A 15,810-nucleotide genomic window follows, 5' to 3' on the forward strand; every position below is an offset into this window, starting at 1 on the left:
CCCCCCCCCACGCACACTCCACATCCAGCTTTCCCCCTCAGGGAGCTCCCGACGCTGCTCTGAACTCTTGGTGAAATGCTGATGTATTGCCCCAGAAGGGTGGAGCCTCGTGGCAGGGGTCAGGGGCTCCTGCAGAAGCTTCCATTTGAATGAAAGTCCCTGCCGCTCCAGAAACCGAACCGAACTGGCTGCACTCATGCCCAAGTGTGGCTGACTGGTAGTAACTGCAGGCATCCTGCGAGGTGGGAGCCTGCGGGGCAAAAGGGTCTCTGGACGGCTGCCCTTGGCTCCCGCCCATGGACCCCAGGGGCTCCGCCAGCCTGGGTGGGCGGGCCTGACTAGCAGCAAGCCGGCCAGCCTGCCGCTTTTACGACTTCATGAGCTGAAACTCAAGCCACGCCCCGGTAAGTACATTCTGCACACCCCACGCCATAAACAGGTGCCAGACTGCTGGCGTCATCCCACTTCCACAGGTTCTCTTTGTCTCCCCACACCATTCATGGCAAAGTCTCCCAGGTGCCAACAGAAGCCCTTTGAGCATTTCACGCCCTTCTAGAAAGCAGGGTTGGTCCCCCGCTCTATTGCGCCCCACTCCCAGTGCAGGACAGTCCCACTCCCCTGGGTGTGGCCAGGTTTAGCCTGGGTCAGCGCTTTCTGAAAGGAGCCCCCGCTCATGCAACTACGGGGAAAAGCCCCCATGTGGAGGGCCCGGGACACAGCAGCCTGGGCAATGCTGACGTCACGTTTGTGCAATCACGTGGCTTGGCACGGCCACCACTGCCCAGGTAAGAAGCGCAGCTGGTTGGTGTAGCTGAGGAGGGTGGAGACCAGCTGTTTGCCCAGCTGGCTGAGGTGGGTCCGTGCCTCCGCGTACACCTCCCTCGCTTCTGAATGGAGGAAGACCAAGTCCCACTGCTGGGAAAGCGACTTTGCGAAGTCTCAGGCCGTCCCCGAACGTAAGTAGCTGGCAGAGCCGTCCCTCCTCTGCTCTCTGACAGCCTGAGGGGGTGGTGGTGGCCCTGGAGGCCAGGGGAGAGAGTTCCAGATGCAGCCGGGCCTTCCCTTTGCAGCTCTGAACTGTGCATGATGCAGGAGTAGTTTTGCTGTTTTCTTGAATCTCTTGACCCGTTTCAAAAAGCTAGTTTGGGTGTTCTAATTTTCAATACGATTCTTGAGTTTAGTTTGGTGAAGGAGTTTCAAAATCAGCATGACATTGACCCATGTGGAATTCCAGCTGCATGAGGTTTAAGCGGGCTGGGACAAGGAAGTCACGATCATTGAGAAGGACGTAAAGATGGTAACACAACATTGTCTGCTAAGGAGGCATCATTTTCCAAATGAACTTAAAAAAAAATAACCTGAAGTGAGCAGTTGTAAATAAATGAATATTTTTGCATTCTGTAGGTGAGCCTATAATTTTGGAGGGTCCACCTGGTAAACAGAAAATGGCAAGAAAGGATTAAGGAAATTGTACCCATTTGGTGAAAAGCTTAGGTGTGAGAGAATTGATCACTGTGGGGACCTCATTCCCAGTTTTCTCAGCGTGGGAGCCTTTTAACTGAGCCCGCTCAAAAGACTTAAATTTTATTTTCCGGTGCCCCGTTCCGTAGACAGAGCACACGGTGACCACTCCACTGTGTTGTCAGGTGACGAGCACATCACGGGGCAGGTTTTATTGCCCGTCGGTCCTTGAGGTTTTCCGGGGAGATGCTGGGATGTCAGCCCTGGTGAGGAGGAAGAGCCTTGAACTAGAGGGAAGGAGACCCTTCTATTTCAGCTTCGGCTTGCTCAGAACTGGGTCTGGGGCTGGCCCCTTACCTTCTCCAGCCTGCTTCCTTACTGGACTAGGCTGCTAGTCTCTAAGGTCTAAACATCTATGATTTTTTTTACAAGTTTTCTGCAACTCCGTTTCCCCACCCAGAACAAGGCACGGCCTGCTTCTGTTCTGGGGTCACACAGAAGCCAGCTGGGTCCCGGTCAGGAGGGGTCCTGCCTTCCTCTGTGAGCTGTGGGAAGCACCCTCACTAGGAGGATGTTTTTTTTTTAAGATTTTATTTATTTATTTTTAGAGAGGGAGGGGAGAGAGAGAGAGAGAGAGAGAGAGAGGGAGACATCAATGTGCGGTTGCTGGGGGTTATGGCCTGCAACCCAGGAATGTACCCTGGCTGGGAATCGATCGAACCTGGGACACTTTGGTTCCCAGCCCGCGCTCAATCCACTGAGCTACGCCAGCCAGGAGGAGGATGCTTAACAAATGCTCTCACCAAGTGCGCCCAAGGTCAGGCCTCTAGCCGCCCGGCGGCTCGCCCGGCTACACCGCCACTTCTCCCTCGCCTCGCCCCCGAGACCCGTTTCCCTCGCTGAGAAAGCCCTTCTGCCTGCACAGAAACACGCGCAGAAGTGAAACTGCTTTGATGGAACAAGTGTTTAGAGTGGAAAATATAAAAACCATATGTTGTTGAAAACAAGCCGGTTTCACGCCTCCCCATGCTCCACACTTAGCTGTGCTGTCGCCGGCGGTGGGAACCCAGCCACACTCGGGGTTTCCAAACCGCGCGCAATTGGAAACAGAACGCGTGTTCCGCCGCCGCCGCCGCCGGCGGTGGCAGCGGCACTCCCCGCGCTGCCTCTGGCAAAGCGGCCGCTCCGTCGCTCTGTTTGTGTATGTTCGTATATGTGTGCACTGGCATCGGCTCAGAGACGCGGTCGCAAACTCGTTTTTCAGAAGTGCCTGCCAACGGCGGGGCGGGGATTCCAAACACCAGCCGGCGCTGGGAGAGGAGTCTTGGGTGGCACAGCGCAAAAGAAAACCCTTCCAAAGCAATTGTCCCTGATGGGACTGCAGAGACCACCAACACTTCCCGTCATCTGGCTTTTGAGTTTGGGGAGACGAGCAAGCAGACAGAAAAAGCCCCAGACCTTCTTCCGGTTTGCAGATGTGAATATCCTTTTTTTTTTTTTTCCAGTCTCCTCTGATAAAATCCCCAGGGACGCTGCGCACCGTGACTCGCCATGGGCAACGAGAACAGCGCCCCGGATAACCAGGTGGGTGTCGGGGAGCGCCCCCTGTAATCTCCGGAGCCCTCTGTGCTGACCTCGGCTAGGCTCTTCTTTCCAGCATCTTCTCTCTGCCCAGGAAGGAACAAGCTAAAACACAGTCTCTCCAGACACTTGTGGCATAGTACTCAGATCCGTGTGGGTGTTTTTCATTTCATCCTCAGAACTCCCATGAGCCCTAAGTTCATAAGCCATGAAAACGAGTTTTTCTTTTTATTCTGTGCTTTTGAAATCGATATAATGAGAGTTTGGCACGTTTTTCCTGGATCGCGTCCCAGTCCCCGCCCCATCTCCCCATCAGCATGCAGGGGTGCGGCAGAGAAGGTTAAAAATAGAAGCTTTTGCACACTCCTCCCCAAAATTAAGTTATGGCCCTTAAAAAGTGATTTTTAAATCTATCAGTGTTGAGCAGATGACATGTGAACTATTGTTTCCAGGTTAGTTAAGGTTTTCACAATTGAGAAATGGACTCTGCTTAAGTGTGCAGGCAGCTGGGATATTATAGTCAGATTTTAGTTATCCATTTTAAGTTTGAATCTTTAAAAAAGATAGTATTTATTTATTTTTAGAGACAGGGGGAGTGGGGAAGGAAAGGGAGAGAATTTTACATCAATGTAAAATTGATTGGTTGGCTTTCACACATGCCCCTACTGGCCTCTGACTGGGGACCAAACCCTCAACCCAGGCATGTGCCCTGACCAGGAATTGAACCTGCAACCTTTGGCTTTGCAGAACAATGCCCAACCAACTGAGCCACACTGGTCAGGGCTTAAGTTCGAAACTTTAAAATCAGTGCCCTGGTGAACAAACTCAAGGAGACACTTTCCCATTCATCTCGCACACGGTGGAAATTTGGGCTCAATGGTGTTCAGTTCTTTGAAGAAGAAAACTGCACGTAAGGGCCAGCATCACTCCGTTAGGTTCCCCTCTTCCTTTCTTAGGCAGCAAAACACAGAATCACTAACAGAACAGGAGCACACTCCAGGCCTGAGGGGCAGGCAAGAAACAGTAACTGTGCTGAATGACTGGGTGCAAGACAATGGGGAGAGGCAGGGACTGTGGCAAACCGGAGGGTCCCCGTCCTGCTGTCTAAAGGAGACAGCCACCACCCACTCCCGCCGATGGGTGTCACGTGGGGGAGGGGAGCCCCCGGTACAAGATCTTCCCAGTTCTTCAAGGGGAGTCAGAACCCACATTTTTTCCTGTGAACTCTTTACAATTTTATAATTAAACTCTTAAGTGTGAGATAATAGGTGTGCGTGCTGTTATCAGAAATAATACTGAGCAGTCTCATGTACCCTTTACCTACTTTTGTTTTGCACTTTACCCGGTAACACCAAAGGGTCACCTCTTGTAAAACTATAGTATCGCAGCCCAGATACTGACATTGCTAAAGTCAACACGTAGAACATTTGCATCCCCAGAGGGGTCCCCCTGTTATGCCTGCAGCCACACCCACCTCCCTCTTACCCCCTATTTCTAACCCCCGGCAACTTCTAATTTGTTCTCTATCTGTTGTATGGTTTTAACCCCCCGAGAATGATGTATAGATGGACGGGGTCACATGGCACAGGACCTTTGGGAATCGGCTGGTTTCACTCCGCACAGTTTCCTCGAATCCATCCCGGTCCTTGCGTGCGTCCGTAGTCTGCTCCTTTTCACTGCTGAGTAGTGTTCCTGGTCCAGAGTGCGGCAGCTGGGTGGAGCTCCCACTCAGCGAAGGACATCTGGGTTGTTTCCAGTTTGGGGCTGTTACAAATGAAGCTGCAATAAAATTTGTATACACAGTTTGTGTGTGTGTGTGTGTTGGGGGGGAGAAACATATGTTTGCATTTCTCCAAGTTAAATGCCCAGGAGCACCATCGCTGGCTCATGTGAGAGTTGCATGTTTCGTTTTGTACGGAACTGCCACACTGTTTTTCTAGCGTCACTGTGCCCTTTTATATTCCCGCCAGTGGTGCAGGAGTGACCCAGACCCCCTGCCACCGTTTGGCGCTGTCGGGATTTGGCGCTGCCACTCTGATGTGTGCGCTGCGATCGCTCATCACGTGTGGTTTTCATCTGCATTTTCCTGCTAAGTGATGATGTTGAGCATCTTTAATGTGCATACTGCCATCTGTACATCCTCTTCGGTGAAATATCTATTCATGTTTTTGCCCTGACTGCATTTTCTAACTGTATTTCTTTTTTTTTACTGCTGAGTTTTGAGAGTTCTTTATATAGTCTAGATACTAGTCCTGAGTCAGATTGTGGTTTGCAAATGTTTTCTCCCAGTCTTGCTTGTCTTTTGCTTTTACAGGACAAAAGTCTTCATGAGGTACAGTTTATCAGTGTTTCCTTTTACAGATGGTGCTTTCCTTTTCAAACTTAAGAATTCTTTGTCTAGCCTTACGTCCTGAAATTTTTTCTTTTTTTCCTAAAAGTTTTATACTTTTACAGTTTATATTTCAATCTGCAACCCATTTTGAGTTACTTTTAGGGTAAGGTGTGAGATCTAGGTTGAGGTTCATTTTTTGTATGTGTTTTTGTTTCGTTTTGCCTGTGGATGTCCGTTCTCTCAAGGACCATGTGGTGAAAATACTCTCCTTTTCCCATGGAACTGCTTTTGTACCTTCATCAAAAGATTAGGTGGTTATATTTGTGTGGGTCTATTTCTGGGTTCTGCTTTATTTCGTTGATCTGTGTGTGCATCCTTCTGCCGACCCCACGTAGTCTGGGTTACTGCTGCTATACAGTAAGTCTTGAAATCAGGTAGAATGATTCCTTCCACCTTGTTATTTTTCTTTCACTCTCCTAGGACCCACGGCTGTCCGTGTAAATTTCAGGATAAGCTGGTCTATGTCTACCCACATCTTTGCTGGGGCCTTGATAAGAATTGTATCAGAACTACACATCAGTCTGGGGAGAATTGGCATCTTTGCTACGTTCAGCCTTCCAGTCCATTTATTTGGGTCTTCTTTGACTTATTTCATCATCATTTCATCATTTTTGGCATGCCGATTCTGCCTATGTTTTAAGTTGATGTTAAACTATTTTCTTTCCTCTGCAGTGATTGTCAATGGCAATGTGATTTCAGTGTTGGCTTCCACATGTCCATTGTCCGTGTGCTGTTTTTTTTTTTTACGTCAAGCTTGTCTCCTGTGACTTTGCTGAACTCTCTTATTAGGATTGGGAGGTTGTTTATAGATTGCTCGGGATTTCCTATATAGACAATTCTGGTATTTGCAAACAGGAAGAGTTGTATTTCTTCTTTTTAATTCTGTTTAGTTCAGCCGTATAGTTCTGTTTTGTTTGTTTGTTTGTTTGTTTGTTTGTTTTTTGCCTAATTACAGTGGCTGGGAATTCCAAAACCGTGTTAAGTGAGAACAGTCCAAGTGGCTCTCCTTGCCTTGTTCCCTGTCTTCGGGGGGAAACCTTCAGTCTCTCCCTCTTAAGGAAGATACTGGCTGTAGGGTTCTTGTAGGTTCTCTTTAGTGAGTTCAGGGAATTCCCCTGCAGCCCTAGTTCGCTGAGGATGTTTATTGTGACTGGGCATTGGATATTGTCGAACGCTGACAGTGGATGTCATGATATGATCTTTCTTCTGGCCTGTGGATACGTTAGGTTGCAGTGATTGAATTCCGAGTGTTGGACCAGCCTTGCGTACCCGGAGTAAATCCCACTTGGTCATGGGGTATGATTAGTTTTCAACATGGTTAGACTTGATTTGGTCACAGCTTATGGAGAATGTTTACATTTAACTTCATGAGAAATACTGCTCTGTGGTTTTCTTTTTGTGGGGGGGGTTCTCGTCCTAGTATCAGGGTGATACACTAGTCTCACAAAATGGGAAATTCTCTTCTGTCTTCTAGAAGAGATTGTGTCAAGAAATCTTACAACTTGTAAAAGGTTGACAACCAATTTCAATTATTTTTCAATACTCTGTGGGCAAAAAAAAAAAGTGTCTTGCTGGCTGGGTTTGGTTCGTGCCGTAACTGTGTAATCTGGACTTAAAAGAACGTTCTGTCTCAGGTCTGAGAGAGAAGGGCGTGGCCACCGGCTGAGGGCCTGCAGGTGCAGACGCAATAAGGGCCCCGGACCTCGATTCTGGCCTTTCGTCTGCTCACCAACGAGCCAAGCAACTCACATCCCAGCCCTTCCCTAAGGCCTTCCAGGTCTATTTGGGCCCCAAGCCTTCCGCAGGCTCCACCCCTGGCTACAAACAGGACAATGCAGAGCTTCTCATTGGGGGGGGGGGGGTTGATTTTGTGTTCCCTGGGAAACATTTGGTGATGTCCAAAGACATTTTTGGGGTCACAGCTCCAGGATGGAGGTGTTACTGGCACCCAGTGGGCAGAGGTCAGGGACGCTGCTGAGTGTTCACACTGCACAGGGCAGCCCCACCACAAAGAACTGCCCGCCCCAAAATGTCAAAGGTGCTGACGTGAAGACCCCCTAGAGTGGAGGAACCTTTGCCTTGCCTGCTTCAGGAGAGCTCCCGGGGCAGGGGCTGGACTTCTCTAACCTAGGAGGAATCTCTGCCTGGACGCTAAGTTCCAAGGAGCTTACATTTTTTCTCTCCGTTATCTTTACCAAAATCACACTGCCCAGAATGATTTAGGGTGGACTCACAGGAATGGAATTCTTGCGTCAAAGGAAACGTAAGTCTCTCTTGTTCTGTCTCTATCTCTGTCTGGATCTCTCCCTCTGTTTCTCCATCTCCATCTCTACGTCTGCGGCCAAAATGCTTTTCCGGAAGGTGACTCTAACTTAGACTCCTCTCATCAGGGTACGGGAGCCCATCTCACTCTGTCCTGGGAAGCCATGAATACTTTAGTCTCTGCTGATTGGGGAAAATGCTGGGAAGTTTAAGGACCCTCACTCCAGTCTACCTATCCGCCCGGCTCCACCCCTCTCCTCCGTCCTGAGTCCCTGCCGTCCTGGAGCAGACAGGAGGTGGTTTCCTGGCACTCCAGGTTTTCACACCTCCAACCTCAGCCTGACCCAGTGGGCGTTAGGGGGGGCTGCCTCTGGCCTTCCAGGATCAGCACAGGGCTCCCCTTCCACAGAGAAGCAAGTCTGGCTGAGGACTCGGGGCTCCCCTTGGGGCTGGGGCCCCAGGCCCACCTTTCCACTGCCTCCTGGGTGTCTCCACCTGGATGATGATGCACAGTTGCCCCAGGTTCCTCAAGCCTGAGCTCAGCCGCCCTCCCCGGTCCGTTCCTCCTGGGCGCCATGTCCCCGTCTTCCACGACAGAGACCTGGAGCCACCCCTGGCTCCACCTACTCCCCTTCTCCACATTGATTTAGCAAGTCATAAAGTCACGAATGGCCTCACCAGGTAGTCTTCTGAATTTCCGTTGGATTGGGAGTTTTTCTTTGATTGGGAGAAACAGAAGCCCTTCTGCAGCGAGCAGGAGCAGGGAAGGCCCGTTTGGCTCACTGGACTAAGAAGTCCACAGAGGAGGTCAAGCTGCAGGAGTCACTGACTCCAGAGGTGGCCGAGATGGCTCCAGAGACCCGTCCCCTCCGGATGCTGGTCTGCTCCCCTCCACCGTGGCCTAGGGCTCTGGGAGGTGCGCTCGGCCTTGCCCCCTGCCAGCAGCTCCAGGCTCCCGGGCTCCTTCCTGCTGACGGGCTGGTCCCCCGATCGGCCCCCTCTATGGGACCTCGACTGGCTGGGATGGCCATGCATGTGCCTTCTTGGGGACCTGTCACTGTGCCCTGGAGTGCAGGCGGCAGGATGAGCCGGGCCGAGTCATGCACACACCTCTGCGGGGGAACGGCGGGCCCGGGATGATGACCGCCCACCGTATCGCTGGACTTGTGTCCTCCAAAGACAACCATGTAGCCCGTACTCACAGTGGTTCTGTTGTTTTCTAGCATTTTCCTCCTCTCCACTCCCACTCTCACAATGCTGTCACCTCGAACCCAAATCTTCACTAACACTGCAGACTGGTTCCTCTGCCTCCCTGCTCCCCCCGCCCACCCACGCCCCTGTCCCCCCCTCTCTCCGAGGCCCCTGCTCTGTGGCGATGCACTTGGAGGTCCCTGCATGCTGCTTACAGACGGACTCTTGCACGGGAAGCTGAGGTCTGAAGGAGTCTTCCATTCGCCAACTAAGGACCATGCACTGGGGACCAGCCGTGTCATGAGGGCGAAGGATGAGGGACAGGCCTGCCCCGTGCACCCTCGGGTTGTGGGTGCCTCTCCTCCCGTTGTCTGGTTTCCCCTGTAGCCACAGTCAGAGGGGAGTGCACCCAGCAGGCTGGGCCTGGGAATAGAAACTGCCAAGACTGTCGCTCTGGTCCTGCAGGGGATACCGTTGCCTATGCCCGTCCTAATGGGGAGACCCCCCTTGCTTTCAGCAGCAGGACCCTGGCCTGCCCAGTGCCACCCCGTGGCCTCCAAACCCTGGGGCCTCCTCAGGTCCTGGGGTCCAGGCTGTGCACGGTCTGCTCTTCAGCCACCCCCCAACATCTGGACGGCCTTTTATCTTTCCTCCTCCTCCTCTCACTGCCTCCTGCGAGCTGCCCTACATAAGTCATGCGACATAATCGAATCTGCCACACACGTCTAGCTTTTTCACAAACAACGCGTTGGTGAGCCCACCCGAGGAGGGGCTCAGTGGGTTTGTGGTGAGATGCTGAACGGGGCTTATGTTCTCGACATAACGCAGACGCTGGGAGCCGTACCGACCCTTCCAAAGCCTTCTGCTTGGGTTTCCCTTGTCCTGGAGGGAGGCTGGGGGTGGGGCGGTGGCCCCCCTTTGTCGGCAGGCAAACTGATGGGTCGTAAAAAAGGTCAAGTTCCCGATCAGTTCGTCAGCGTCGTTATGCGCTAATGCAGCAGGCTGAGTCCCACAGTTTAGCGCTGCCCCCGGCGTTGGCTGTTGACCTCGGGGGAGGGCAACCTGGGTGCTTTGCAGCCATTTCTCCCTGGAGAGGGTGTCAAGCTCGAGGTGTGAGGTGCACTTGGGGGAGGGGGGGGGCCTCCCGCTTCGGGATTCCCATCACACTCGAGTGACCTGTGCTTTGCTTTCAGAAAAGACTCGCTCCCTCCCACCCCCCAGGGGTGGCTGCCAGGCAGGTCTGCCTGGTGCCCTGGAGCCTCCGCACGTCCCTCCCAACACCTGCTGGAGGCCGTGAAATGACCGTGCCGAGCCCGGTGAAGCCTTTTGGCATGTGTGATTCCATCTGATTCTTGCCGTACGCCCGGGAGGTGGGCAGGCCCAGGCTCCCTGCTCCTGTTTCCTGGACAAGCACAGGCTGGGAGGGCCGGTCCCCGGCGTCGCCCCGGGGGAGTGGAGGAGTGAGCCGGAGACCCTGGTCTCCGGAGGGTCTTGGGAGCGGCCGGGCCAGTGGTGGTGTCTCGCTGGGGACTTCCCACAGCACTTGGCGGCCGCGCTCACGGTCTCAGTGACAAACTTGCACGTCCTGAGGAGGACGCGGTGTTTCATTCACTCGGCGAACAGCCGTGGAGCCCTCGGTGGGTGGCAGGTGCTGGGGACTCGGGGCAGAACCAAGCAAACCGGGTCCCTGGCTTGTGGAACTGAACGTCCCGTGGGACGTCAGCCAGGAAACACGTGAACAGACACGCAAGAAGTCAGCAAAACGATTTTTACTTAAAACGGTGAGGAATGCTCTCTGGGTAGCAGGCACTAGGCTAGCATGGGAGGTGAAGCCGTGAATAATTCAGCCTGGATCTGCCCCAGCGCCGCTCCCCTCCCGTACAGAGTGACAGACAGCGAGCTGGCAGGCAGATACACACGGAGCAACACTGCCTGTGGACATGGGGGCTCTTTCTTCTTCTAGTGTAGTACAATAGACATGATAGAAAACGCACCGTCTTAGCCATTTTTAAGGGCACAGTGGCGTTCAGCACATTCCCGTGATCGTGCAGCCGTCACCACCGACATCCTCAGGACTTTGTCACCCCCCAACCAAAGCCCAGGACCCATTAAACGAGAACGCCTCCTCCCCCACAATTCTCTCCTCTCCCCAGCCTCGGGCAACCGCCGTTCTGCTCCCTGACTATGCATTTGACGACTGCAGGCACCCCCTCCCCCCACACCCAAGTGAGCTCGTTCAGTCTTCGCCCCTTTGTGCCTGGCGTGTTTCACTTCGCTCACTGTCCTCAAGTTCATCTGTGTCGCGGCAGGTGTCAGACTTCCTCCCTTTTCAGGCTCAGTAACAGTCCACTGTCTATCCCATATTTCACTCATTTATTTACCCATGGAGGGACACGTGGGTGGCTTCCACTTTTTAGAAACTGTAAAAAGGGCTGCTCTGAACACGGGTGTGCAAGGATCTGCTCGAGCTGCTGTTTCCACTCCTTTTGGAGGTGTATCTGAAACTGGGATGGCTTGTATGGTCATGCCACGTTTAACCTTTTTTATGAATCGCTGTACCGTTTTCTGCAGGGCTGCACTATTTTACCTTCCAGCAGCAATTTGTCCATATCTTTGCCAGCGCTTGTTATTACTATTTTTTTCATATTAATAGCCGCCTTCATGGATGTGAAGTGGTTATCTCATTGTGGTTTCGATTTGCATGTCCTTAATGATTAGTGGTGTTGAGCATATTTTCATGCGTTTATTGGCTGTTTGTGCATCTTTGAAGAAATGTTTATTCAAGTCCTTTGCCCATTTTTAAAAAATAAAAACAATTATTTTCTTGTATTGATTCTGGAGAGAGGGGAAGGGAGGGAGAAAGAGACGGAGAGAACTATCGGTGTGAGAGAGAAACATTGATGCATGCATCTCAACTGGGGATCAAACTCGTCACCCAGGCCTATGTCCTGACTGGTAATGAACCCGTGACCTTTCAGTGTGCAAGCTGATGCCCAACCGACTGAGCCACACCGGCCAGGGCCGTCCATTCTAAACTGAGGGTTTTTTCTTTTTGGAATTGTTCAGTTGTAGGAGTTCTTTTTATATTCTGAATATCAATTCCTTACCAGATACATGATTTGCAGACATTTTCTCTCATTTCATTGTTGCCTTTTCCTTCTTTGGATGGTGTCCCTGGGATGGACGACATCATTGCCCATTTTTCTTGTTGTTGGTGCTTGTGCTGTTGGTGTGATAGCTAAGAAATCATCCCAAGTCTAATATCATGAAACTTGGTCAGTAGGGGCCATTTTTCTGTTTTCTTATTGAGAGGAAATTCATGTAAAGTAAACGTCACCACTTTAAGCGGCATTCAGTACATCCGCAATGTGCAACCGCCCTCTCTGTCTTGTTCTAAAGAGTTTTCATCGCCCCCAGGGAAACCGCCCACCCCCCGAACAGACACTCCCCCTCGTCCTCGGCCCCCAGGCTCCGGCAGCCGCTGGTCAGCTTTTGGTCTGAGTGGACCGACTAATTCTAGTGATTTCACATCAATCCAATTATACGATACGGGACCTTTTGTGTCTGTCTTCCTTCAGTGAACGTAACGTTGTAGCGTGTATCAGCACTTCCTTTTTACGGCTCAGTGTCATTGTACAGCTGTAGCTCGGTTACAGCATGGTGTGTGTGTCTGTTCACCTGCTGGAGGACTTCTGGGCTGCTTCCCGAGTTCGAGTGTTGTGAGCGATGCTGGGATGAACTTTGGGGTATAAGTATCTGTTCATATCCCTGCTCTCTTTTTTCTTTTTTTAAAAGAATTTATTTATCTTTAGAGAGAGGGGAAAGGAAAGAGAAAGAGAGGGAGAGAAACATTGATGTGCAAGAGCTACATCAATAGGTTGCCACTCGCATGCCCCCAACAGGAGACCTGGCCTGCAACCCAGGCTTGTGCCCTGACTGGGAATTGAACCAGTGACCTTTTGATTTGCAGGCCAGCATTCAGTCCATTGAGCCACACCAGCCCTGACTTTTACTTTGAATTCTTTGCGGCATATACCTAGAAGTGGAATTGCTGCATCATGTGGTAATTCTAAGTTCAACTTATATATATGATCAGCAAAAAAATAAAAAACTTTTAAAAAGAAATTCCATTGTCTGGATATTTCTGTATTTAGAGTCCAGAAAAAAATAATTTTTAACTAAAAATAAAAAAACCCATGGTCAACACTATGAAGCAAGGAGACAGGGGCAAGGACCCCCGAGCTGGCCCTGGGTGTCAGGGCAGCTCTCCCGGGGGGCTGCTCTTGGAGCTCAGAGCCAAAGGATGAGCGGAAGACAGGACCGGGATGATGGAGAGCAGGTGGCTGTGCACACTGCCCGCATCCCCCAACACCAGGCCTCGTAGGGGCAGGTCTCCCTGTTCCTGCCTCAGGGTCCAAGAGGGAGCTTGGGTCTGAGGTTTAGGCAACCTCAGCATAGGGGCCTGGGGGGTGGGGATGGAATTCACCGACAGCCAAGGAGTGAGGGCTGGGAGGACCAGAGAACCGGTGCTCTGTGAGCTGTCCCTGGGATCTGGGTCCCCGGGAGCGTGCCCGTGCAGGTTTCCGCAGGCTGAGGCTGGCCGTGGCTCATTACGTGACCATTATTTTGCTGGATAGATAAATGGCCTATAAGTACATGCCTGTGTTGTTCAAATGCTTGGGCCCCCCGTTTAACGTGGGGGTAGTTTCTCCAGGTCCCGGGAGCCCAAGGAACCCAACATTATGACAGCATCAGGCTGGTGGTGCAAGAGCCAGCATCTTCTCATAGTCTCCAGGCAGTACGTGGGCATCTGGGATGAGTTAACTGCACTTAACGAGAAAGACATCGAGGGGAGAGACCGCGACACAGCAGAAGCTCAGTGTTCATAACAGCGGGAGCTTCTTTATTGCCACGTCTAGTCGCCCAGCCCAGAGGGCTGGTGCTACTTTTCCCTGGCACGGTTACGGCAGTGTGTGAGCCTGCATGGGTCCCGGTGGCCAGGAGCATCTTCTGAAGAATCGGATCAACTGCTTTAGCTGTAAGTGGAGGTTGCCACTGGGGCTCTTAGTTCATGAGTTTTGAGTCCATTTCTTCTTTGTAATGGTAATAACTAGCATTGCTGAGTGTCCACTGTGGTCCAGCCTTGTGCCAAGTGCTTCTCGTGTGGTGTTTTATTTGACCTTGAATGCATCCCTGTGATGATGATCCCCATTTTCTGGATACAGCCCTGGAGGCCAGAGCCCAGACAAAGGCTTACAGCTAAATAAGCAGCAACACTCAGCTTTTAACCGCTACCCGTGGCTTTCTGCACTCTACTTCTTGAATCAAGCCTCATGATGTTCTAGCATGAAAATTGAGTGGATGTGGGAATTCTAGACGGGCACAAAATAAGGCTTATGTCTGTACTGCAAACATAATCGAGCACGAATCACAGGACATTATGGGCCATCCTGACGAACTCAACTATTTATATAAAGAGACTTTCTTCTCTATCTGCACAGCTTTTTGACGTGTCGACAAGGCTTTCCCGTTGCCCACCGAGGCAGGCCAGCCAGGGACTGTGGTTCCCATCAGCTGGAGAGAGAGGCTCCAAGAAGTGAAGGGATTTGGGTTTTCTGAGCTGGTCCAGCCCTCTGTAAATTACATGGCTGCTGAAGCCTTAAACATACATTGGTATTGAGCCGTGTGTTTCAAGTGTCAAAGGTTTTGCTTTCCCCACAGATGAAAGAGGTCAGAGCAGCTAAACTCTGGCCTTGGGGGGGCTCCTGGGTCCTTTCAGGGGAACTCCTACCCTCCAGCCAGGTGCTAGGGAGGCAGGGAAAGCAGGTATCGTTTATGGAACGTGTACCTGTCAATCACTCACTAAACTGTAAGTTCCAGGAGGGTAGGAACCGCCTCTCTTTTTTATTTTTTATTTATTTTTTTAAATCATCTTTTTAAAAAAGATTTTATTTATTTATTTTTAGAGAGGGAAGGGAGGGAGATAGAGAGAAAGAGAAACATCAATGTATGGTTGCTGGGGGCCGTGGCCTGCAACCCAGGCATGTACCCTGGCTGGGAATCGAACCTGCGACACTTGGGTTCGCAGCCCGCGCTCAATCCACTGAGCTATGCCAGCCAGGGTTCTTTTTTATTTTTTATTTGGGAATATTTCTGGGTTCACAGAAAAGTTGTGCAGATAGCACAGAAAACTCCCACTTAGGCTGAGCTGAGCTTTCCCTGAATCCGATGCCTTACACCCTGTCCTTTGAACTCTTCCGTGTCCGCCTGGAACCGAGACCCAGCCCCTCCAGGACAGGGGGCAGAGTTATCGAATCCCACTGCGAACTGAGCTCTCCTCCTCTCTCCCGCTTTTACGACAACAGCGGCGACGCGTTCACACCCAGCTCTCTCTGGCTCCGGGGCTTGTTCATTGCTCTGCAGGGTCCTGTCAGAAACCATTTCTTTGGGGAAGCCTAAAATTCCACCCTTGGGCCCGACCGGGTGCCTGCCCGGGGAGGCTGGAGGCTGGGGTGTGCCCGGCTGCCACCGTGGGTAAGCGGCTCCCCTCCGCCGTTTTCTGCTTTGGAGGGGAAGAAATGTGGGGGACGGTCTGGCGGAACCAGTGGTCTGAACCTTCGCCCTCGGGGGACGGGGAAGAGGGGCGCACGCACAGAGCAGGTGTTCCTCCTCCCTATCTGGGGGCCCGGCAGTTGCTTCTGAAATCCGATTCCTAAGGCCAGGGGGGTGACCTTTGGTCCACTTCCCGGCATCCACCTGCCGCCCCGCTGCTCCCAAGAAGCGCGTTCCAAGAGTGGGCGAGCTGGCAAGACACTCTGGTCATGGTCCCACCCTGTGGACGAGGCCTCTTGGTCGGCACGAGCAGGCAGCCCTGGTCCAGAGCGGTGACACTCATTTAAGAGGTGAGGTCAGGGAGTTCTTTT

At 51.9% G+C, this 15,810-nt stretch overlaps 1 protein-coding gene across 1 annotated transcript in view; it reads left to right on the plus strand.

Annotated features, from left to right (window-relative positions):
• Window positions 1-631: 631 nt before the first annotated feature.
• TACC2 (transforming acidic coiled-coil containing protein 2) overlaps window positions 632-15,810 on the plus strand; it is a 166,591-nt gene continuing 151,412 nt past the window's right edge. Inside the window, exons 1-2 of the mRNA XM_036027415.1 lie at window positions 632-956; window positions 2,967-3,045. Of these exons, the coding sequence (XP_035883308.1) occupies window positions 3,013-3,045 (33 nt within the window). The 5' untranslated portion in view covers window positions 632-956; window positions 2,967-3,012. The remainder of the gene's footprint in view (window positions 957-2,966; window positions 3,046-15,810) is intronic.

This window comes from Phyllostomus discolor, chromosome 5, assembly GCF_004126475.2.
Source record: "Phyllostomus discolor isolate MPI-MPIP mPhyDis1 chromosome 5, mPhyDis1.pri.v3, whole genome shotgun sequence".
In the NCBI taxonomy this organism is placed as follows: Eukaryota; Metazoa; Chordata; class Mammalia; order Chiroptera; family Phyllostomidae; genus Phyllostomus; species Phyllostomus discolor.